The 22,371-nt window shown below is 47.4% G+C and overlaps 1 protein-coding gene across 4 annotated transcripts in view; it reads left to right on the forward strand.

The window, feature by feature from the left end:
* Window positions 1-22,371, forward strand: part of RALGAPA2 (Ral GTPase activating protein catalytic subunit alpha 2) — a 3,672,963-nt gene that overhangs the window by 1,135,334 nt on the left and 2,515,258 nt on the right. For all 4 annotated transcript variants that reach the window (XM_069608069.1, XM_069608071.1, XM_069608070.1 and 1 more), the window contains exons 13-14: window positions 8,874-9,022; window positions 18,945-19,056. In XM_069608069.1, coding sequence (XP_069464170.1) covers window positions 8,874-9,022; window positions 18,945-19,056 — 261 coding nt within the window. The remainder of the gene's footprint in view (window positions 1-8,873; window positions 9,023-18,944; window positions 19,057-22,371) is intronic.

Below are 22,371 nucleotides of genomic sequence, written 5' to 3' on the forward strand. Positions count from 1 at the left end.
CAGCTCGTTTCGAGTTTCCCTGGTTCCTCCAGGAATAGTCTGACAATTTGTAAAGTCCTTCTTCCATTTTCATCACCGGGTTGGACTTACTTGTTTCAAGTGGTCTAGGCTATGCATGTTGGTTCCTTGGGGCAATCCGCATGGCTCTACGCTTCTCCCGCGTCTCAGTATTGATATTCTCATCCTACACTGGGTTACTTGCGCTCTTCTTGTCCCAGCTTCTGCATATGGGGTACATAGGTAATCCCTACTCTTGCTTGTCCCAGTACCTTTTTAGGGAGGTCTGGTCATCTACTATAAAGAGGTTCATGGAAGTGTGTAGTATTATGAGACCCTGTGTAGGGTAGGAGGATGTGAGATGTTTTGGGCATACTGCGTTCTACCTGGACAGTTGTCCCTAGTCCCATATGGGGGGGATCCCTCCCCATGAGTTCCACCCCCAGGGGGAATAAAGGGTAGTGGCCTCACCTCCCTGGCCTCGTGGGAGAAAGGGGATACTGAGGGTGAGGCTGTCCTCCCTCTCAATGGAGGTCTTGAATTTCTATCGCTCTCAGAAGATGCATCTTCCTATGATTCCATATTTCCAACTTTTTGTGGGTTATGCTGGTGCCTTTGCTAGCACGGCTGTGACTAAACCGACCCTGTCGAGGTGGATCAGCCTCTGTATCTCGGAATGCTAAGATATGGCTGGGAAAGATGTACATGAGGGTCTCGCGACTCATTCAACTTGAGGCATGGCTTCCATGCCTGCCCTGCAGTGGAGGGGGGCTGTCTTGGACATTTTCCAGTCCAGCTACGTGTGCCACGCTGCACACGTTTGTCAAGCATTACTGCTTTTTTTTCCCTTTCAGGGGAGGATGCTTGCTGTGGTAGAGACTTGGAGAAGGGAGGAGAGCGAAAAGGACACACTTAGACTAGAAAACCCATGAGGACCACATGGGTTTTCTAGTCTAAGTAGTGTCCTTTCGCTTTCCTCCTTACTCCAGCTCTACATACTGCTATGGGAGTCTATTGTAGAGGAGGAATCGGTGGGAGGAAGGAATTAATCAAAAGGACAAATTACTTCCACCTCAGGAATGCTCTTTCTGTTGGATGGTTATCTCATGTATTGATTCCTCATCATCCTTTTTTACCCGCCCCTATTCTGTCCTGCTGTCCTTGAGTGGCTGAATGCTAGGGGAAAGGATGGTACTGATGTCATGGGTCACAGGTCTCCATATATAATGCCTCAACACCACGTTTGGTGTGGATCTTGTAGAGGTGGGAGCAGAGCAAATGGAGCCCATCTGAGCCATCTGGTGTCAAAAAGGTTTAGGAAGACCAGTAACGCTGGAGATGGAATGTCATAGATGAGGAATCCATGGGAAGAACATCCATCAGAAAAAACATTACCGATAGGCAGGGGAAGATTGGTCCTTAATCAGATTAAGCTTTCGCCCGATGGGCCAGCAGCATCCAAGTTTCAGGGGCCACTCTTGTGTTGGTTTTGGGCTGCCTTCCTTTTTTGTGGTCACTACTCCACCCCCCTCCCCCGACTCCCCCACCATGAGTGTGCCTCAATCGGTCTGGAACATTATCAACCGAAATTAACACAGCCAGAGGCATAAAACAAGGATGCCCCCTCGCTCCGGCTCGGTTCAACTTCTTCTTGGCTGATCTTCAGCACTTTGAGCCCATGATTAGATCTTTTCCACCAACCGTAGGGGGCCTTCCTCTCACTCGCCTCCTGTTCACGGATGATCTGGTCTTAATAGACCAAACCCCTGTGGACTTACAGCGACAGCTGGACAGTCTTCAAAAATACATCAGCGAGAATAACTTGGAGATAAACAAAGAGAAGACAAAAACATGTACTTTGAAAAATCAAGGAAACCCATTCAGAAATTGAAATGGTTTTTGGGTCACTAATTGATCGAACAAGTAAAATAATTTAAATATCTAGGAGTCGGGCTAAAAAACAGCACAGTGCAAACTGATGATGGAGCTCATTCGTGAGAGAACTAAGACCTTGGCCAGCCAGGTGGTGCCAATGAACAAGAAATGTGGCCGCCTTCTATACTGCAAGTGGTGAACTACTGCAAGTTAAAAGTAGTTCCTTCATTGACCTACAGTGCTGAGGCCATGCCAAACATTCCAGTGAACGTATGGCCCAGGCTCGAGGGACTTTTTTTGGAGCGAGTCTTGGGACTTCCAAACTCAACACCAACTCCCGATTATAGATGGAGAGTTGGGCCTTCTTTCCCTCCAAGCAATGGTGGAATGGAACAGCTGGGCATTGTTCAGAAAAACCATCCTGCTCGGCCGGAAGTCTTCGAGATTATCAACAAAAAAATAATCAGAGGATCCAATAAACCACTGGAAAAATGGGCAACCAAAAACAGAGCCAAACTGGGGGTAATTGATTGCACGGAAGCAGACTTGAGGCTAAATCCCACAAGAATAAAAAAGAAATTGGGAGAAAACAATTGGATTCTCACTCTCGCCAGCGCTTTACGCTACCAGTCAACAGCACATCTACCAGTAGAAAGCAGAAAACTAAATCGGCTTTCGGGATATCTGGCAAAATTCCCAAATAGATTTTACAGAGACCAGTTTCTACTAATACGTTTGAACCTCTTTCCTACCAACGAGATCATCACAATAAGAGCAAAATCTGACCAAAATAAATGTCGACACTGCAAAGGAGAAGACGAGGTTGAACGTTTGAAGCATCTTTTGCTCCATAGTTCAGGCTTAATCAAGGAGCGAATGAAATTACTGGGTCAGCACCTCTTGAAATTTCCATCACTTGATGCAGACGACTGTTGGGCTGCTCTAATGTGCGGGGACGAGATCACATTTGTGATAGCAGTGGTGTCATTTATCGTCAAAATCTCCCAGAAATCAGACGAGTAGACTTTTGCTCATAAAAAGGAAAAAATAAAGGAGGACTTATAGCAGACAAGTTAATTGTCCGCAACTGAAAATAAGGACCTTACGAAACTTTCTTTTTGAAAAAATTGTATAACAATTGAACCAAATAAATAAAATAAAAAAATCACACATTAGCAAATCTAAAGGGCTTGTAGGACTTGGAGCATCCCCCTTCAGTCATCGGGATAAACATTAGTCATCTAAATCTACAAGGCTAATGTCCCTTTACAGGACAGATGGCTCATTCTGTTAAGTGCATGTTGTCAGATCGGTACTTATAATACAGGTACCTTGTTCAAGTTCATAATGGGACAACACATTTTTTTCTGATAACATGTGTCCCATTAAAATAGCTAATAACAAAAGTGCTGTGAAGCGATATCAGTTATGTACATTTTCACTAATACCCTTGCACTCTGCTGTTAGATTCAGAGCAAAATATTTGAGAACATCAATCCATGTACTGCTGACTCTGCAAAGCTAGCAATATTTGTATATGTTTATTCTCTGTGAGTTCAGAAGTATTAACAATGTGTGTGTACAGGAATTGTAACATTTTTCAAACCGGGCGTGTCTCCCTTACTACCTGGGCTGTTGGTGGCCTTCTAGTCCACCTCTACAGAGGAAAATCAATTGTTCCCCTCATTAGATTTGCATATCGATGAGTTTCAGCTCATCCACAAAGATATGGCAGCCATGCAGGTCTGAAACTGGATAGATTTAACACGAGGTCCCCATCTAGATGTATGACGAACTGGGTGTGATTAATATTAGTGCAGAATGAGAAATTAAAAGGTGATATAAGAGACGCAAGAGGTTGAACATAGAGATGAAATAAGAGGAGGAAGGGAAGAGCCCTGAGGGACACCACTTAGGACATGACAAAAACGAAGAAAGGCTGTGAGCAGCAGGAGAGAAGGGAAGAGATACGGGCAAGTACACTTCTACCAGTTCCTTGGGAATAGAGCCTGTTCACTGTTGATGCCATGATCTGTGTTTTCGAAAACTGCAGCTACATCAAGTATTGCAAAGCCATTGACTACTCCAGTATCATTTGGCATTTTGATGACAACAATGGTGAAGAGCAGCGCTGACTCCAGATGAGATTATGCTCTTGATGTGGGACAGAGGATGGAGAATCCACTAAACCATTGAAGCACTGTCAAGAGTTTAGCTATAAAGGGAAAATAGGATGGGAATTTGAATGATTTGGCAAGAGCAAGAGCAGGTTTTTTGAGAAGAGGGGGCATAACACTTTTGAAGCGGTCAAAAACACTACCAGCAAAGAGGGACGCATTCATTACAGAAAGAAGAGCATCACAAACCCGGTTGGCACACAGAGTGTGAAACATGTAGCTCGACAAGGACCGAGAGGAGACCCTGATTTGACTTTAGTAAAGATGCCAGAGACAGTATGAAGGTTGATGGGAATAAAATCAGCGAGAGAGAAAGGGGGAGAACCGAGGGAAGCAGAAGAGCAGACACACACAGTGAAGGCAAAGAGGCAGTGATAATAGTGCTGGTAGTGATTCCCTTCTCCTCAAAAGACATTTTTTTGCTTAAGACATTGGAAGGCATGACGGTAGAGGAGGATGCCAAAGTGAAGGGAATTTCACCCTTAAAATAGTAAAGTGAGTGTTCCTTACTTGATCGATGCAAAAAGAATAGACCCTATGCTTTCACTTGTGGAAGGCTATTTTGTAGTAGAAAAGTTAAGCAAGCGGGTTTAGCCTCAGGGTTGTAAAACCGGTGCCAGAATCATTCCAGGTGTTTCATAGTGATATTGAAAGCAGTGAATGTGGTGTTCGCACCCGGGGGAAGGGCAGCAATCAGGTGGCTGGAACAGCAGTGGGAGAATATGCATCCTAAGCATGCTGTTTCCAGCCATGCAAAGCCCTTCCCTGGGTGACACCATTTATTTTTATTTTTTAATGTGGTGGAGGCAACAGGGAAGCCTCTCTCTTCTGCCTTCCCACCCCCATCCCCTGAAGACAAACCCAGCCCTTTCCTCACCTCCCCACGGACCTGCTGGACTGGAGCTTTGTACTCCCGTCCGGGTGCTCCTCCCACTCCCGGCCACCAGCATAGAAATGGAAAAGGGACTTCCTTGGCTCGGTGCTACGTTGGCTTCGCCTGGCGAGCTGTTACCGGCCATGGCCACCCCCCGCAGCGGGATCGAAAGCCATATTAAACCACGTCAGATGGCAATGCTCAGGGGCACAAAGTGCCATTTTAGTAGGCAGAAAAGGAATCGAGAGCCCACTATTATCCTACTTCCAGTAGCCTATTGCAATTTCATTCCCTATTGACCTAAAATAGCTGTTTCCCACAACTGACGGGTCGCACCCAAAATTCTTGCTGTCATTTTCCACACTCACTTCCTAAAATAAGGGATCCTACATTCTCACAAGGTATTCTGGAAAGTAGTAACTCTAACCTAGAAACAGATACTCACACAATACACTAGTACTAAACTGTATGCATCAATTAAACAGGAAAGCTCTCTTGCATTCACCCTCTCGTCCCTCTAAAACAAAGGCAGCACATCCAAGAAGTCTAGAGAGAGAAGGAAGAAGAGAGATAGGAGGGTAGTGAGGTGAGAAGGGGCAAAAGGAGTGTTTTTTAAAACGAAGAAGTGTCCAGCTTCAATGAAATATATCAAGGGAGAGAGAGGAGTCAGATAGAGGTCAGGTAGGAAATTAAATGAGTTTAAGCCGGTCAGATAACAGTGGGTAGACCGCTCGCTTTGACATCAGTGCAGAGCCTGCCGACGCAGGTTCGAATCCCTGCAGCTCAGCCTTTCATCCTTCCGAGGTCGATAAATGAGCACCACACACCGTGGGTAATAATCAGCAGCGCTCAGATGCCTGAGGGTTTGTAGCGCTATGTAAATGCAAAATTATTATTAAGTCTATGAGATTGGACCAATGGACCATTTTTCCATTGTAGGTCCCACCATGTCTTTTGTTTTCCACTACACCACTTTGACAAATGGGACATGTCTGATTTATCAATATCAAGTTTGTAAACTGGTGTATTTGCAAATTGTTCAACTATGTATAATATCTTTAGGATATAGAATCCTAAAGGAATAGTTGGGCCATCATGTGCATAGGCAGCCCTCTTAACTAGCCAATTGTATCCCCCTGAAAGCAGGTTGATGCCTTAATTTTTCTAGCAAAGTCTCCAGGTCCTAACTGTAAAAGAAATATAGGTCAACCCAATCTGGACTCACTAGCTTGAAAGCAAATTTTACTTTTTATTATTTATAACTCGCAACCAAGACCCAGTCCCAAATCATTTCTCACAGTGCTCCCATGATGGGGAGTTTTGCACTTTGGCAACGTATTCCCATTGTCACTGCTAGGCAGTGAGCGAAATAGGAAAAGTTACCCCCAGAGAAGCATAGCCCTTTCTAACTACTCATGGTGGATGGGAGAGACGGCAAAGCTGCTGCTCCAGACTGGGCTCAACACAGCATACTGTGTAACACACCATCGGCACATGGACCACTGTGGTACTACTTTAGGGTAAAGACACCCTGTTGATAGCTTACTTTGTTTGATAAACAGGTTAAAATACTACAGACTAACCAGAAAATGTCAGTCTATGCCCATCACTTGACTGTAAAACCAATACAAGCTGCATCAAGACTATTACTACCTTACTTTTTTTTATTGACAAAAACACCATTTAAATTTGTTGTTCAGTAGGGGATTGGATTTTGAAGGTTAAAGGCATGTTTTGGTGGGGGACAGTAGTGTCAATATTGTGGTTAGATTTTCTTCGGGATTTGCCGGCATCTCATTCTTTAGCAGGCACATACACGGGTGATGAGCTGTACAGCAGGTAGCACAACTATTCCATTTAACGTTCCTAAAACCAACACATACTTTACTTAGCCTTCTGTTATAGGCCCTTGAAAAGAGTTTATGGACAAAGCACAAAATGGGTGCTGACTGGCATGGAAGCTGCTAATATGGCAGCTACTTTATTTATTTAGATTTATAAAGTGTATTTGTCAAAGCACTCAAGAGAAAAATGACAAATAAGTGGTAACAAATATTACATGACCAATAAAGGCAAACATGATGCTACATTTGTAATGTTGGGGAGTAGCTAGAAATTGAGCTTTTGGAGAGGAATCAAGAGTAGGGGGGCGAGTGTAAAGCAAGAGTGAGGGCATTCCGGAGTTTAGGAGCAAGATAGGGAGGAAAAGCAGGACTGGGCCCAAGGGGGAAGAGCATGGATAGGACAGCAAATGGGAAAAGAGGAAGAACCAAGTGAAACTAAGAATGTACACAAAAACAAGATATTAAAGATTAGATGGTCTAAGGCCATGAACACACTTAAAACCACACATAATAGCAAAACTGAAGACAAGGATGGGTGAAGGCGCCAACAGAGAACAATCAGAGAGGCTGAAACATGTGAACAGGAAGACATCAAGCAAAGAAGACAGACAGCAAAGTTAAAAATAGAAAGTAGGGGGAAACTAAGTAGGGCAGGAAGATGCAAAGAGTGCGAGTGGCAGTAGACAGATGGAAAAATAATTGTTAAAAAAAAGTTTTAGTAGAAGAGCGGGAGAAGAAATCTGAGGAGTCCAAATTGATAGGATTCTGGTTGTAAGAAAAAAGGAATCGAGTAGGAAGATGTATAGTTGAAGTTCAGTCTTGAGGGCAAGGGGTGGGGAGGAAAATACATCTGTTTAAGGATTGGGTTGCAGAGTAGGCATGCATCCAGAGCAGAATGACCGAAAAAGAGGTGTGAAGTTGGTCAGTAAAATTGGAAAAAGAGCGAAAGATTTGAAAATCCTCTGCATTAAAGTGGCAATTTAGGCCAGAGGAAAGAATAACCAAATGCTACGATATGGCTGTAGGAGGATAATAAAGGGGCTACGGAGTGAGCCTTGTGGGACCTCCAAATCACAGAGGCAAGAATCGTCCCTGGCCCAAGAAACAGAATGAGCAATTGGAGAACTAAGAAGAAAACCAGAAGGAGCAGACCCAGATAAACCAAGGGAAGAAAGAAAGGAACAGAGAATAGAATGATCCACCATGTCGAAAGATGCAGACATGTCAAAGAATAAGGAGAGTGGAATGTTTAGAATGACAGGAGGTGAGATAATTACTAACCTGCTTAAGAATTTCCTTGGATTAGTCATTATAGAAGCCACATTGTATGTTGGATGCATATAGTTGAGAGTAGACAGAACGGTCAAGAAGGTTGGAGAGGTAAGCAAGAGAGATAGGATGGTAGTTATAATTGGGAGATTTTCTTTTAAGATTTGGAAGAATAGTGTCAAGCTTAAAGACTATATCAGTGGAGAGAGGGGAGTTTGAGAGAAGCCATGGAAGAAAATAAGAATTGCTTTGGGCGATAAGGGCCAATAGAGTAGTATCCAGTGGGACAGCAGTGCAGTTAGTGTTGATCTGAAGATTGATACTTTAGAGAGATGAGTAAAACAGGGAAGAGAGGAGAATAGTGTAAGATCCGTAAAAGAGAGTATGTTTATGTTTATAAATTTGTAATGCGCAACCCGGTACCCGAGGGCTTAAGGGCCCAGACAGAAAACAAAACGCAACATGAAACATAGTTTAACATGTGAGACTAAAGTATTGAGGTAAGTTCCAAGAGGTGGGCACAGACTAATACAATAGTAGGGTCTTCAATTATTTCTTAAAGACTTCTGTCTTTAACAATGTTAATGACTGCTGAAGTGAATTGGGTGCTGGTCTGTTCTCTAAAAGTGGTTTCCTGGCATGTTCCTTATTATAACCATATTTGCATAAAACTATTTGGTGTTATGCTAGCTGTCCCCTACATATTTTCTCAGGAATTTGTTAATTTCACCATGAAATGCTTTTGCCTGCAACTTCCATATCATGAGGGGGTTTGAATTTCATTTTCGAAGCATCATTGCTTTGTACATAATGTAATGTTCTCCCCTTGTTTAAAAGGTGTTTTTGACAAATTCTGCCAACGTTTTCCTGCTGGAGCCATGTCCCGAAGCCCCCATGCTGATAGAGGAGCAAGTTGATACATGCAAGGCAGTTTTAAGTATATACAGGCAAATGATAATGGAGCTTAACATGAATAGAAAAACGTGGTAAGTGAATTTCCTTTCTACAGTGAATACGGAATGTGTCTCTTATGAACGAAGTAAGGAAATGTCATAAACATTATTTTGGTTACTCTAATGTAGTAAAAGGTATTGCAAAATTATGCAAAATATTTCATTTTTGGAAATGTCATGTATTTGAAAAGCATAAGAGCAATTTAGTCATTCAAGTATGGTGATTTTACTAAGTGTCACGTTTATGTCTTTGTAGTGTGATGGAAGGGTGTAGTAATTTACCTAATAGTTTACACTAACCACAAGATAACTTTACAGTCTTTCAATGATGTCTCAATCCGTTACATGATAATACTCGTAGGTCCCGTTCCCTTTGCTCCATCCTCGTGGGCGTCCCCCCAACATGGGGTTGTTACGCAAACCCTTTGCCAGTGAACAATTGAGCTTCCCCTTTAAATTAAATATAGCGCGCAGGGGTTGCAGCCAATGTTGTGGGAATGCCACACAGAGGCCCTGCCCTCCAGCACCTCACCCCAGTCCCTTTTTCCGCACGGACGGTGTCAGACCAGGCAGCCAGCACAGAGACTTTTTTAGCTTTCTGCTTGCTTCCAGTTTTGCTTTTTCAATCTTATTTAACTTCCCTTGGGAGCCTCTCCTGCCCTGGTGCATGTTGTCCGTAGGAGGATTCACACGATGTGCCTGCTGCGACCGCTCGGTCCTGGCCTCGGACCCCCATGCACTCTGTCTTGAGTGTTTGGGGCCCGACAGCCGCTGCGACTCATGTTTGGCTTTCAGCGCTCTCTGTCACAGGGCATTCAAGTTTCAGTTGTCGCTGTGGAGGGAGATCTTCTGCAATCCTCCTCTGCCCCTCGTTAAGGACTTTGTCTCCAGAACCTCTTGTCAAGACAAGGTAGGCCCTCTGTTCAGCACGACTCCACAGCGCAGCAACTCCTTCCCTGGGGTTGCCACGGATTTAAGTTCCTCGGATTCAGGTTCTGGCAGGCCCGAGGCCTCTAAGGCTACCGGCTCTCAAGCCGAGGGGCCCTTGGGCTCTTCCGGGCTGTCCTTGGAAGGGCAATCAAGTTCGTCCTCTTCTTACCCAAGGGGTAAGGCATCGTCGAGCGCCACCTCCAAGAGTCTGTCCTTGGCTCGATCCAGCACATCTACCGGCACAGGTACCGACGGCATCCAGTCTACCGGAGCTCGCTCTGATGTTGTGAGTCGGAGAGTTAAGACTACTGGCCAGCTGGCTGACTGCTTCGCACCTACCATAGCGATCTCTGAGGTCAACGCTTCCACTTCGAGTGCAAGATCGGGTATCCTCCTGTGTCTGAGGCCTCTCGTGGCTCAGGACGTGGTGCAAGGCTTCAAAATGGCAGAGGGGCACGTGGCAGAACCTGCTGGCAGGCAGCCATCTTGAATCCAACTCGGGGCCTGCTTGTGCTTTCAACCATTGTATGGGCTTTGCAAGACGAGCCCAGTCCCCTGCCCTCTGGAAGCGGCAGCGGATTGTACAGTACAGGCTTCTCTTCTCCTTAAGGAAACATGGAAACATCTACCCATGGCACCCTTACGGCTACATGCCTCCCTCTCCTCAGCGCTTTGACCTGGAGCCAAGGTCCACCGCCTCGGAGGGTTGGGCACCTAGGGACCCTGCGGCTAGCGTGCACCACTTCGAGCGCTTCACTTTCGTCATGCATTCCCCTCGGATGAAGGGGGCTCCTGAAGGATATTGTGAAGGTCATCCCGCAGATGGCGCCTCCCCGGCCCTCTCCTCTGGGTACTCCTGTAGCTCCTGTGCGTCCATTCTAGTTCCAGTCCCTCCCACGGTCCACGCCCTAACAGTGGTTCAGACCTCTCCACCTCCTCCTATACCACCAATGCCTCCCCCTCAACAGTCTTTTGACCTGTCTTCGTGCCGGCTTAGGGGGGGGGGGCATCAGCACCTGTGTTCCAGGGCCCAAATTCCCCTCAGTCTGTAAAAAGGGGGGAGGGGGGTCAATGAGGACGATGACGCCCAGGACGATGAACCCTCAGCATCTGTTAAGGTCTTTTATGACCGCCTTCATGGCCTGGCATATTTGTTGGGGGGGGTCCGTCTGCCCGAGGAAGATCCCCAGGTATTGGGAGCGCTAGCAGAGGTCTTGGGTAAGCATCCCATGATCCGGTCTGAAATCCCTCTCTAGAAGGGTGACCTGCAGGTGGCGAGAAAGTTCTGGGAGAAGCCCAGGGCCAACACCCAGATGAACAAGAAGTTGAACAGCAGGTTCAGGCTGAAGGACGGGGAGCCAATCCTCCTGGCCTGCCACCCGCTGCCCCATTCTTCAGTGGTGGCTGCGGCCTCATTGTATTGTAAACCATTGTCTTTGTCGTCTTCTCCCGCAGGAGCCACCTCGATTTGGCTCTCCAAGGAGGACAAGGCCCTTGCGTCTTTGGAAAAGCACTGTTATTCCATCTCAGGACTGCATCTGCGGCAAGCCAACGCAGATGGCCCTCTTGGCTTCGTCTAAACAGAAGCTGTGGCGGGAGCACGGGGAATTTCTGCCTGACCTCCCCTCAGGCAAGCAAGCCTCCTTCAAGGCCGGTCTGTCAGATGCCCGGCCCATTGTGCAGGACCTCATGGAGTTGGTCTCCCACAGCGACACAGTCCGAGGCTGTGCCTTGGTGTCGAGATGAGAAGGACAGCGTGGATGCATGCCACTAAGTTCATCTGATGTGCAGGAGCGGATCCTGGATCTGCCCTGCGAGGGCGTGGATGTTTTTCATTCGTCAACCGATGACGAGTTGACAAAGAAGAAAACCTCCACTCAAACCGCCAAGTCCTTGGCCAACCTGGTGAAACCTGGGCAGAAATCCTTCCCTCAGTGCCACGGCAGGACTGAGTTCAGACGCAGCGCTTTCTCTGGCTTCAAGGGGGTTCAGGACCACTGTACATGGATGCCTGACGGGTCACCCAGCGACAACAGGAGGAAGAAGCAGAGGACTTTGCGTGGAATTATTTGCTCCCCCTCCTCTGCCTCTGCCCCTGCCTCTGACGCCAAGAAGCAGTGCCATCAATGTCTGGGAACACAGCTGCCTTGTGGGGCGCCGTTTGGCTCTTTTCCCGGACACCTGGAAGCGACTTTCCGGCAACCTGTGGATCCTATCCGTAGTCTCCACAGACTACAATCTTCCTCTTCCTTTGCCTCTACCACCCTCTCCTCCTTTTTGTCACATCAGGTCCCCAGCTCTTTTACGAGAGGTCCTTTCGCTGTTGGTGATGCAGGCGATGGAACCGGTTCCTCTTTCAGACAGGGGCTCTAGGTACTATTACAGGTTTTTGTGGTACCCAAGAACAATCGGATTGGCTTGAGGGTTGTCCTGGAACTGTCATATCTAAATCTCTTTACCTCTGGAACGCTTCAAGATGCTTACTCCCACGCACATAGCAGAGTCTCTGTGTGCAGGGAACTGGATGTGTTCCTTGGAGCTCAAGGATGCGTACCTGCATGTACCCATCTACCAACCGCATCAGAAGTTTCTTCGGGTTCACGATTATGCCGTGCCCCTTTCAGTAGAAGGTGCTGGCCTTCAGCCTGAACTCGGCCCATCATGCCTTCACGAAGTTGATGAGCACAGTGGAGGTCCTTCTCCACTTGGAGAGCCATCATCTGTACCCTTATTTGGACTACTGGCTGGTGAGGGCGGGGTCACCTGAGGGGGTGTTGCACTCCTGTCGGAGATTGCCAGATATCCTTCATCAGCTGGGGTTCTCCCTCAACCATAGGAAGTCACAATTGTGCCCATCTCAGAATCTGGTCTTCCTAGGGGTGCGTTGGGACCCTCCTACAGCACGCTCACCTCAAGATGAGGTGCCTCCAGCTCCACCTGGCAGCCAATTGGTATTAGGAGAATGGGCCTCAGTCAGACAGGATCCCAATACCAATGCGCCTACTGCCCGATCTTCACTGGTGGCTGATGGATGGCAATGTTTTAGTGGGAACCCCCTTCACCCAACCAGAGCCTTCCTTGGTTGTGACGACGGACTCCTCTTTTGGGCTGTGGGCTGTGGGGGCAATGTGATTCATGTCGCATGGTCCAGGGCGGAAGCCCTCCTGCATATCAATCTGCTCGAGCTTAGGGCAGTGGACCTGGCCCTTCAGGCGTTGTTGCTCCTCATCAGGGACATGTCCGTTCTGGACGGACAATTCTATGTTTTAACTGAACAAGCAGGGTGGCACCCGTTCCCCCCCCTAACCCCCTGCACTTCTGCATGGGGGCGGTATTGATCTAGAAATGGGTGCTGACGGAGGGAGTTCGGAATTCAGCAATCCACCTCCCAGGGGGCAGCAATGCAGAAGCAGACCAGCTGAGCTGCTTGGGGTTCAACGCCTACGGGTGGGAGTTGCACACTGACTTGTTGCCCCTTTTCCTGCATTGGGGGTTCACGGGCCTGGATTTGTCTGAATGCCAAGGCCCCCAGTTTGCTTCCTGGACAGGATGGGATCAGGGTCTCTTCCAGATCTGATGGCTGCAGGTGTTATGCCTTCCCACCCACCCCTCTGCTCCAACAGACCTTCTGCAATTTCTGGGTGTCTCCCATTGGCCTTCAGGACCCTGATTTCGAGGGGATTGGGTCCTCCGACGTATTCCATCTCTATGACAGTAAACACCACAGCTGTGCTGCTTTGGAAAACCTTTCTGCGTCCTGCGTCAATGAAGTCGATACGCTGTCCTCGAGGGCCTCCGTCCCGTCAAGCCGACGTCACCGGATGTTATAAGTAGGACGCCCGTGGCCTCAGTTCCGTTTTTTCCGTGAACGTGTTCGCTTCGGAGATCTCGGCGCACCTCGATTCTACTGAATCCTGTTCTTTCGGTTCTTCGAACCTGTTTCTTCATTGCTATTGTATGTCGTCTTCGGCTTCTTCCACCCCGTGGTCCGGGTTTAAGAAGTGTTGTGTGTGCGGGTCCAAGATGTAGCTGACGGATACGCACAAAGCTTGCCTCTGGTGCATCGGGGAGGACCATGATACGGACGACTGTTTCGACTGCCAATCGCTCACATCGAAGGCCTTGCGGGAGTGTAAGAAGCTGTCGCTCGGTAAAATGGCCAAGCCCCGGAAGTCGCGTTCCACTGGTCTTTCGATGGACGATTTGAGGGGTGACTCTCCGTATCGTCGTTATGAGTCTGGGCGTTCTTGGTCTGGTAGTCGGTCCCGCCATTCCTCTGCCTCTTCGAGGCACTCCAGGAAGCGCCGTCACAGGTTGCCTTCCACGTCCTCTTTCGAGGACTCCGCCCGTCGGCAGGTTGCTTGTCCCAGCAAGCATTCCACTCCTGAGGAATGGGATTCCTTCCGAAAGGAGATGTTGGCGATTTTTCAATCGCAGGGCTCCGGTCCGTCCGCGCTGTCTGAGGACACTGGTAGTGGCCGTGCTAGAGACGCTGCTCGTCCGCCTTTGGGCTCGAGCAGTCGTCACGACCACCGGGCGCCTTCGAGGTCCCGGTCAAACAAGGATGGTCGCTCTAGACATGCCCGTTCCCGGTCCTCAACGCCCTTGAGACTGCGAGAACCTGTGAAGTCTTCGAGGAAGACATTGATGCCGGCGGCGCCGAGGTCGTCGATGGACTCTCGAGGCCCCGCCTCCGAGGAAGTTGTCGATGCCATCGGCGCCCAGGCTGTCGAGACACACTCGGGGCTTTGCCCTCAAGGCCTGTGTCGATGCCGTCAAAGCTGTCGGCGCTGCGCTCGATGCCGATTCCATCGACGCCTTTTGAGGTGGCTTTGTCGGAGGTGCCCCGTGGCACTGGCCAAGGCTAAACATGTCTTTGTGCCTTTTTCTGTACCCTCCTTCAGGCCTCTGGATTATATTTCTGAGGTGGATAAGGGGTTTGAGGAAGGTGAGGTTCCTGATGACATTGTTTTTGGTCATAGTCAACTTGAGGACCTGCGTCAGTCGCTGCACGACGCCAGTGGTCTAGACACCCCTCCGGAGGTGGACTTTGGTAGGTCGGAGTCTGGCACGCATGCCGACTCCTCATACCGGCGCCTCATGTCGAAGGTCACGGATTACCTGGGGCGGTCTGCTCCCCCCTGGGGATTTTCAGCAGGATGACCTGACTAATATCCTGGACCACGGTCTTCCAACTGACCCGGTGCTGCCATTCCATATGGCCTTGCAGAGAAGGGTGGCTGCGGCTTGGACTTCTCCAGAGAGTCTCCCGGCAGTGAGCAAGTCCTTGCCGAAGAACTATCGCCCAGCCAGTGGTGACCCCTGCTACTTGACCACGTACCCTACTCCGGAGGTGTAGGCGTTGTACCCTACCATCCCTCCTGACACACGTTTGGATGGCTGGGCGAAGAAGGTATTTTCTTCTGGGGGTATGGCGCTTCAGGCTGCCAACTCCGTTTGTGCCTTGTCTCGTTTTACGCACACTCTGTGGAACTGTATTTCCCTAGCGGCTGATCATATTCCCGAAGGGGAGGAACGGGATGGTTTCCTTGCTATTGTGCAGAATGGCAAGGATGCCATGTGCGAATCCGTTCAGTTGGGTCTGGACATGATTGATTGCGTCAGCCGGTCCATGGCGGCGAGCACCGTAATACGCAGGTTTGCGTGGTTGCGGAAGTCAGGTTTTGCTCCTGATGTGGAAGCCCGCCTCCTCAACATGCCCTTTGATGGTGAACATCTTTTTGGCAGCAAGGCTGACGAGTCTTGAGAGGTTGCAGACCTCCAAAGCTGCAGCGAAGTCGTTGGGCGCTGCAGTTCGCCAGCCTCCGCCTTTTCATCCTAGGGGACAGCAATAGAGGGGAGGTTCCTTTCGATATTACTCGTCCTTTAGTAAATCGAGAGGAGCTGCCAGTCAATGGGGCAACAGTAGGACTGCCAGAGGTGGAACACAAGGTACTAGAGGTGCCAAGGCCACGCAAGCAGTTGCCTCCTTGCCCTCAGGCACTGCCGCAGCCACTTCAGCTCAGTCTTGAGGCCCATGCTTCTCCGTTTGGGGGAAGGCTGGCGCAGCATCTGGTAGAATGGTGTGCCATTACTTCAGATGTGTGGGTTCTGGAGATCATAGCCCATGGCTACTGTCTTCCTTTCCGCCAGCGGCCTCACGACAATCCACCAGGGAATCTCCTTTGAAGAGTCCGGATCCACTCCTTGCGCAGGAAATTCAATCCCTGCTGGAGAAAGGAGCCATAGAACTGGTGCCTGTAGCGGAGAGGAACAAGAGATGGTATTCCCCTTATTTTTTGATTTCAAAGAAAGACGGGGGATTGAGACCCATCATGGACTTGCGCGGTTTGAACAAGCTCCTCAGGAAGGACAAGTTCAATATGGTTACTCTTTCTCAAGCCCTCCAGGCCCTTCAACTTCAGGACTGTTTGGCGTCTCTCGACCTCAAGGACGCTTATTTTCATGTGCCGATCCATCCCAAGCACAAGAAGTACCTGAGGTTCCAGGTTGGCGACTCGCACTTTCAGTTTCGGGTCATGCCGTTCGTATTGACCCCCGCCCCAAGGGTCTTTACCAAGCTCATGGTGATGGTGGCAGCGTATCTCAGGAAAGGGGGGATTCACGTCTACCCCTACCTGGACGATTGGTTGATCAGGGCGTGCTCTCCCGAGCAAGTCCTGGATCATCTGTCCGTCACCTGCCACTCCCTTCACAAGCTGGGCTTCTCCCTCAACTTAAAGAAGTCCCACTTGACGCCAACTCAGTGGCTCCAGTACATCGGAGCAGTGCTCGACACGTCCCTAGGGCAGTATTTTCCTCCCCAGGTGAGGGCTCACCACATTCAGCAGATGGTGTACAAGTTTCAACATGCCCAGAGTCTCCCAGCGTTCGAGTTCTTGAGGTTGCTCGGCCTCATGGCATCCTGCATTCTTCTGGTGCCAGAGGCCAGGTTGCGGATGAGATCTCTGCAATAGGCTCTCAAGCTCCACTGGTCACAGTTCTCCGGCAGGATGTCAGACCCTGTTCAGGTGCCGCCCTCTGTCGCCCAGGACCTTCTGTGGTATGCTGTCGAAGGCAATCTGATGAGGGGGGGGGCTCTGTTTTGGCTACCCTGGCCAGAGGTGACTATCGTGACGGACGCGTCCCTCACGGGATGGGGAGCTCATGCCAACGAGCTGACAGTCAGCGGTCATTGGTCTCCGTCGGAGTCCAGACTCCATATCAATCTGTTGGAGCTGAGGGATGTCAGGCTTGCCCTGAAGGCTTTTCTGCCGACTGTGCGAGGAAAGAATGTTCTGATTCTGACGGACAACACAGTGGCCATGCACTACATCAACAAAAAGGGGGGGGGGGTAGGGTCACTTCCTCTGTGCAGGGAGGCGATGCAGCTCTGGTTCTGGGCCACCCAGCAGGAAATTTTGATCTCGGCAGTTTATCTGGCCGGAGACGAAAACGAGACGGCGGACGCTCTGAGCAGGCAGAGCGCAATCTCTCACGAGTGGGAGTTGGCTCAGGAGATTCTCCTGGAGATCTTCGCCCTTTGGAGGACCCCTCAAGTGGATCTCTTCGCCTCCAATGTCAACCGGAAGTGCGAAAGGTTCTGCTTACGGGAATTTCCTCCAAGAGGAGCCTTAGGAGACGCGTTCGTAGTGGAGTGGTCCTTCCCACTGCTGTACCAGTTTCCTCCAGTCCCCGTCATCCCGCAAGTGTTGCAGAGGTTACGGAGGTTCGGTTCCCGGATGATCCTCATTGCTACGGCATGGGCCCGGAGGACGTGGTACCCGGACCTTCTCGACTTGTCCATCTGCCCCCACGTCGTCTTCCCTACCGGGATGATCTGCTCTCACGGGAGGGGGGGGTCAGGTTCTCCATCCAGAGGTCAGATCCCTCAACCTTCAGGCTTGGCTTCTAAAAGGTTGAGGTATAAGGATTGGGACCTCCCTGAAGACGTGATGGAGGTATTGCTTTCGGCCAGGCGGCCAGCAACTAAGTCCCTTTGCCGTTGGAGAAAGTTCTGCGACTGGTGCAGGGTTAAGAATGTGGATACTTTTTCATGTGACATTCCTGTGGTTCTGCCTTTTTTGCTTTCTTTAGCCCATAGGGGCTTGCAAGTGGATACCGTTAGGGAGAATTCTCATTTTATGGCTAATTTCCCTTACCTATAGAGTCCCCCAGCAGCTTTGCTGGATTTGAAGGGTTTATTTCCTTTTACCTGCTAAGAGTGAGACTCTTTTTCCCACTCTTAGGCATTGTTGCTATGTGTGTTTTAGGCTATTTTTGTGTTTTAATGCCTATGGGATCTTTTCTCTCACCCATAGGAACCATCTTTATGCACATGTTTCCCACAGCACCCTCCGTGCCGTGACACAGGGGTGTCGTAGCGACCCTCAAACATAGACTCCATACCCTGGGACTGACTACTGTCTCCCAGGGCATGTAAAGTCCCCATTGACTTTACTAGTCGATTTTTATGAACTTAACCAGTACACCCCATCTTAATATGGAAGTACTGGAAGGGGTTAATGATTTTTCCCCTATGTTCATTTTCGAGAGGGTACCTTAAAGTCCCCCTCTAAAAAGTTTTTGGCTGGTGGCAGTGGTTACTACCTTTTTATATTCGACCGCAAATATTTCTCTATGGGATTTTCCCGTTGTTCGAGGCTACCACTTTTACTGACAGCCTCTAACATACCGCCGGTTTATTTTATTATTAATTTTACTCCGGTAGGTTTTATTTGCCAGAACTTTGATAAAACTTCTTTCTTGAGTCTTACTCCATTTTCCTAACCCAGGTCGGGGATCCTTTGTTCGTCCTTTGGCACTTTTCTGTTAAACATGAATTGCCATAAGAAGATCATTTGATACAATCATGATACAAATGTCTGCTCAACTTTACATGTGTCTGCTACTTCCAAAACAAGATAGAAATACAAGGGTACAACAGCAGATTGGAAACTAAATTTGCTTACATTTTGTGGGTCATTGTATGATAGCTAACAAGATGTTTAACTTTGATTCCTAGGGAGCAGATGTTGCAAATACTACTCAGAATAACAGAAGCAGTTATGCAGAAGCCAAAGGATAACCAACACAAGGATTTGTTTTCTCAAAGGTTGTCAGGCTTGCTATTCAGGGTAAGCTAACATTACACTGATCAATGTACCACTCCACATCCTTATTTGCTTTCCAAATGATGGCAGCAGAAAAGATTTGGGACATATCCCTTCATTGATCTGACTTCCATACTCACTGGGTAACATGAAGTATGCACAGTGGACTTGCAAAATATATAATTGGTCTTTGGAGAGTACTGTAACTGTGATTGTTCATTTTGTATTACTCACCATTTATCTATAGAATGCACATGTAATTATGGTGTGTTTCACCCTCCAGGAATTTAAAATCAATACAAATTAGTTAAGTGCTACATTTAAAGATTATGGTGGATCTCTGTGGTGCTTCCACTTTATACCCCAGTGTGTTTTCAAGAGTTTCCCACGGGACCTGGCTCCCCAGAGGTATTTTGTGGTTGAAACGTCAAATGGTCATAAGATTGAGGTTAGTAGTACTTTTAAAGGGATTAGAAATATGGAAGTCCTTTTCTTCCTAAATATTGCAGAAAAGAATAATTTACTTTAAAAAAAAAAAGTATTTGATTTAATTGGTTTACAATTTGGCAACAACCAAGGTTGTTTCCTTGCGTAGTCTTGTTGAAACAATCTAACATTACAATCTCTCAAATTATGGTTCTATCAAATAGGTTGATCATCACCTTACTTTATCTAAAGTCACGGAGGTGGTTACATTTCTGGGCAGTTTTCAGGTTACTTAATTCAATTTAGAGTTCCGTACACCTTTAGATCTTTGTTTTTTTTTTCTTGTTTCATCGTTAGTGCATGGTAGATGGTAAATAGTGGCTCCTTGAGGGAGAATACTGCGTATAAAAGACTGCGGCTTTTCACCCAAGCTGTCTTTTCTCCATTAATCAAGACACCCCAACAGTCCTCTTCATAGTTTTGTTCTAAACTTGGTCATTAGAGGTGTTATGTGCTTTCCCCGTTCCTCGATCAGCCCAGGACAGTAAACCAGTAAGTGTTTAATGGTTTCCACCTGGTCTGAGGATGAGAAAAAGCTGCAGATGTTTCCCTCTGTTTTTCCACAAATTGCGTTGATCTCGTTGGTGTGCAGCAGATTTAATCTCATTCTCATAAAAGCTTCTCTGCATGTTCTGTTCGTGAATTTTAGCAAGTAACCTCAGTTGATTTAACGTTTTGTTGTTTACTGGTAGTTCCTTGGTAAGCTTACAAGAAGCTGCTTTCTCCAGGGTACATATCCAGTCCAAGACCATAAGCTTCCCCTTTACTCTTATGGGGTTCGATCTTCAATCCAATTCGGTGCAGCCAAGATCTTCCAGTGTTTTCCTAATGTTACTTGCCCACTCTGTTAGTAATTTACTTGATACATTCACGAGCTCTGTGTTTACGATCTGAAAAATTGTTGCACTTGTCGGGAGTATCATTTTTCGGAATAACGCCAGACTGTTCCATTCTACAGATGCATAGAGAGATGGCATATTTAATTCTCTACGGATTGTTGAAATTGCCGTTACGTTAGGAAGGTATTTTCCTCCAAAATATGCCTTCTAATCTTGGCCATAGTTTGAGTGCAATATCTGGCATTGCCACTGCACCCAGCACTGCCTTTCCCTTCTAAAAGTGTATGTGTGCGACTATAGAGAAGCGACCATATCTCTTGTCTGTTAACTTGGCTCGAGTACCCAGTGTTTTCGCTTTTCCCAGGAGGACTTCTTGTAGTGGAGTCTCGACAGAGACGTTGTTAAAAGTAACTCCCAGATACTTGAACCTTTCCACTTGGTCAATCCTATTAGGCCCCAGGAACTATTTAAAAGACTTTCTCAAAGTGTTTCCTTTTTCAAGGCACATGATTTTTGTCTTGACCTGATTTATATCCAGATGATTTAAGTTGGTATGTCTCTGGAGACTACCCAATTGACGTTGGAGGCCAATTTCTGTTTGATCGATCAGTATGTTATAGTCTGTGTATAGGAGTCTTGTCACTTTAGTTTCCCCAATATTCAGTGGAAAGAATCTCAAATGCCATACAAAGTTCTGGATGTCTGAAACATATAAATTGTAGATTGCAGGTGCTAGAAGGCATCCTTGCTTTACCCCTCTTGATGTCGGAATTGCAGAAGATGGTAAACCTGCACGATTTAGGTGCACTCTTATTACAGTGTCTGAATGTAACGCAATCAGGGGCTCCGTTAGGTCGCCCGGACATTTCCTCTCTGCCAGTTTTTTCCATAAAAGGTTGCGATTGACCCAGTCAAAAGTCTGGACCAGGTCAACAAATGCTATAAAGATCTTTGTTCTGCCTTGTTGGATTTTTCCCTTTACAATGCTTAACAGCATGATGTTAGCTGAAGTTTCAACCTTTTTAACAAATCAGATTTGGAATGGAGCAGTGCAGCCAAATGCTCTTGTCCTATCTAAGAATTGCATCAGCAAGAGTGAACAAATGATTTTCCCTATTATGTCTAGCAACGCGATTGGGCGATAGTTTTTAGGATCCTCTTTTCTTCCTTTCTTGAAGATGGGTACTATCGTCGCTGTCCTCCATGAATCTGGTATTAGCCGTTGCTGTGACACATTCTCGATTACTGTACATACAAAGTGGGCCCATTCTTCCAGGTGTTCCTTCAACATTACGTTAGTTAAGGCATCTGGACCCGGTGCTCTTGATGGATTCAATGTTAGTATCTTTCCTAGAATAGCTTCAACATTGTACTGAAACGACCGTTCTTTACTTGCGTTTGATGTTACTGGCAATTCGATCGGGGTTGGTCCTGGGACTAAAGTAGAGAAATGTTCTTTCCAAGCTAATTCACTGAGAATTTTGTTGAGAACCAAGGATAACTGATGTAGTTGGCTTAATTAGTGACCAAAAGTCTTTGGATTTTCTTCCACTTAGTACCTGAAGCATTTGCTCAGTTGTGTTGAAGCATTGCATGTCTTCGAGCCACTACCCAGGTTTTATAAAACTGACATACATTTATTGCATGTAGTTTAAGGTTGTCCAGATTTGATTTGGCTGCTGCTCGCTTAATGCGTCTATTTATGTTAGTTTTTCAACTAAGAGTTTATCATAGGTGTGGCGTCTTATTTTTCTATTTTATCACCACCTGATTTTTTGAAGCAAAAGCATTCCAGTAATGGCATGTGGTCCACAAGCTTGTGCTCCCTGCCTCCTCCTTCATTACAAGTGGCTAAAGTGTACTCCCTAGTTAGAACTTTGATGTCTTTGCTCCTTAGCATAAGACGATTCCCACTGTTTACTTCCATGGCTACCTTCATGAATTGTTCAGCTGGTTTAGATTTTGTCGTCCAAACGGCAGTTGGAAGATTATGATCGCTATTAGCTGTCCTGAT

The sequence above is a fragment of the Ambystoma mexicanum genome, chromosome 4q, assembly GCF_040938575.1.
Source record: "Ambystoma mexicanum isolate Mex_15411 chromosome 4q, UKY_AmexF1_1, whole genome shotgun sequence".
Lineage (NCBI taxonomy): Eukaryota > Metazoa > Chordata > Amphibia > Caudata > Ambystomatidae > Ambystoma > Ambystoma mexicanum.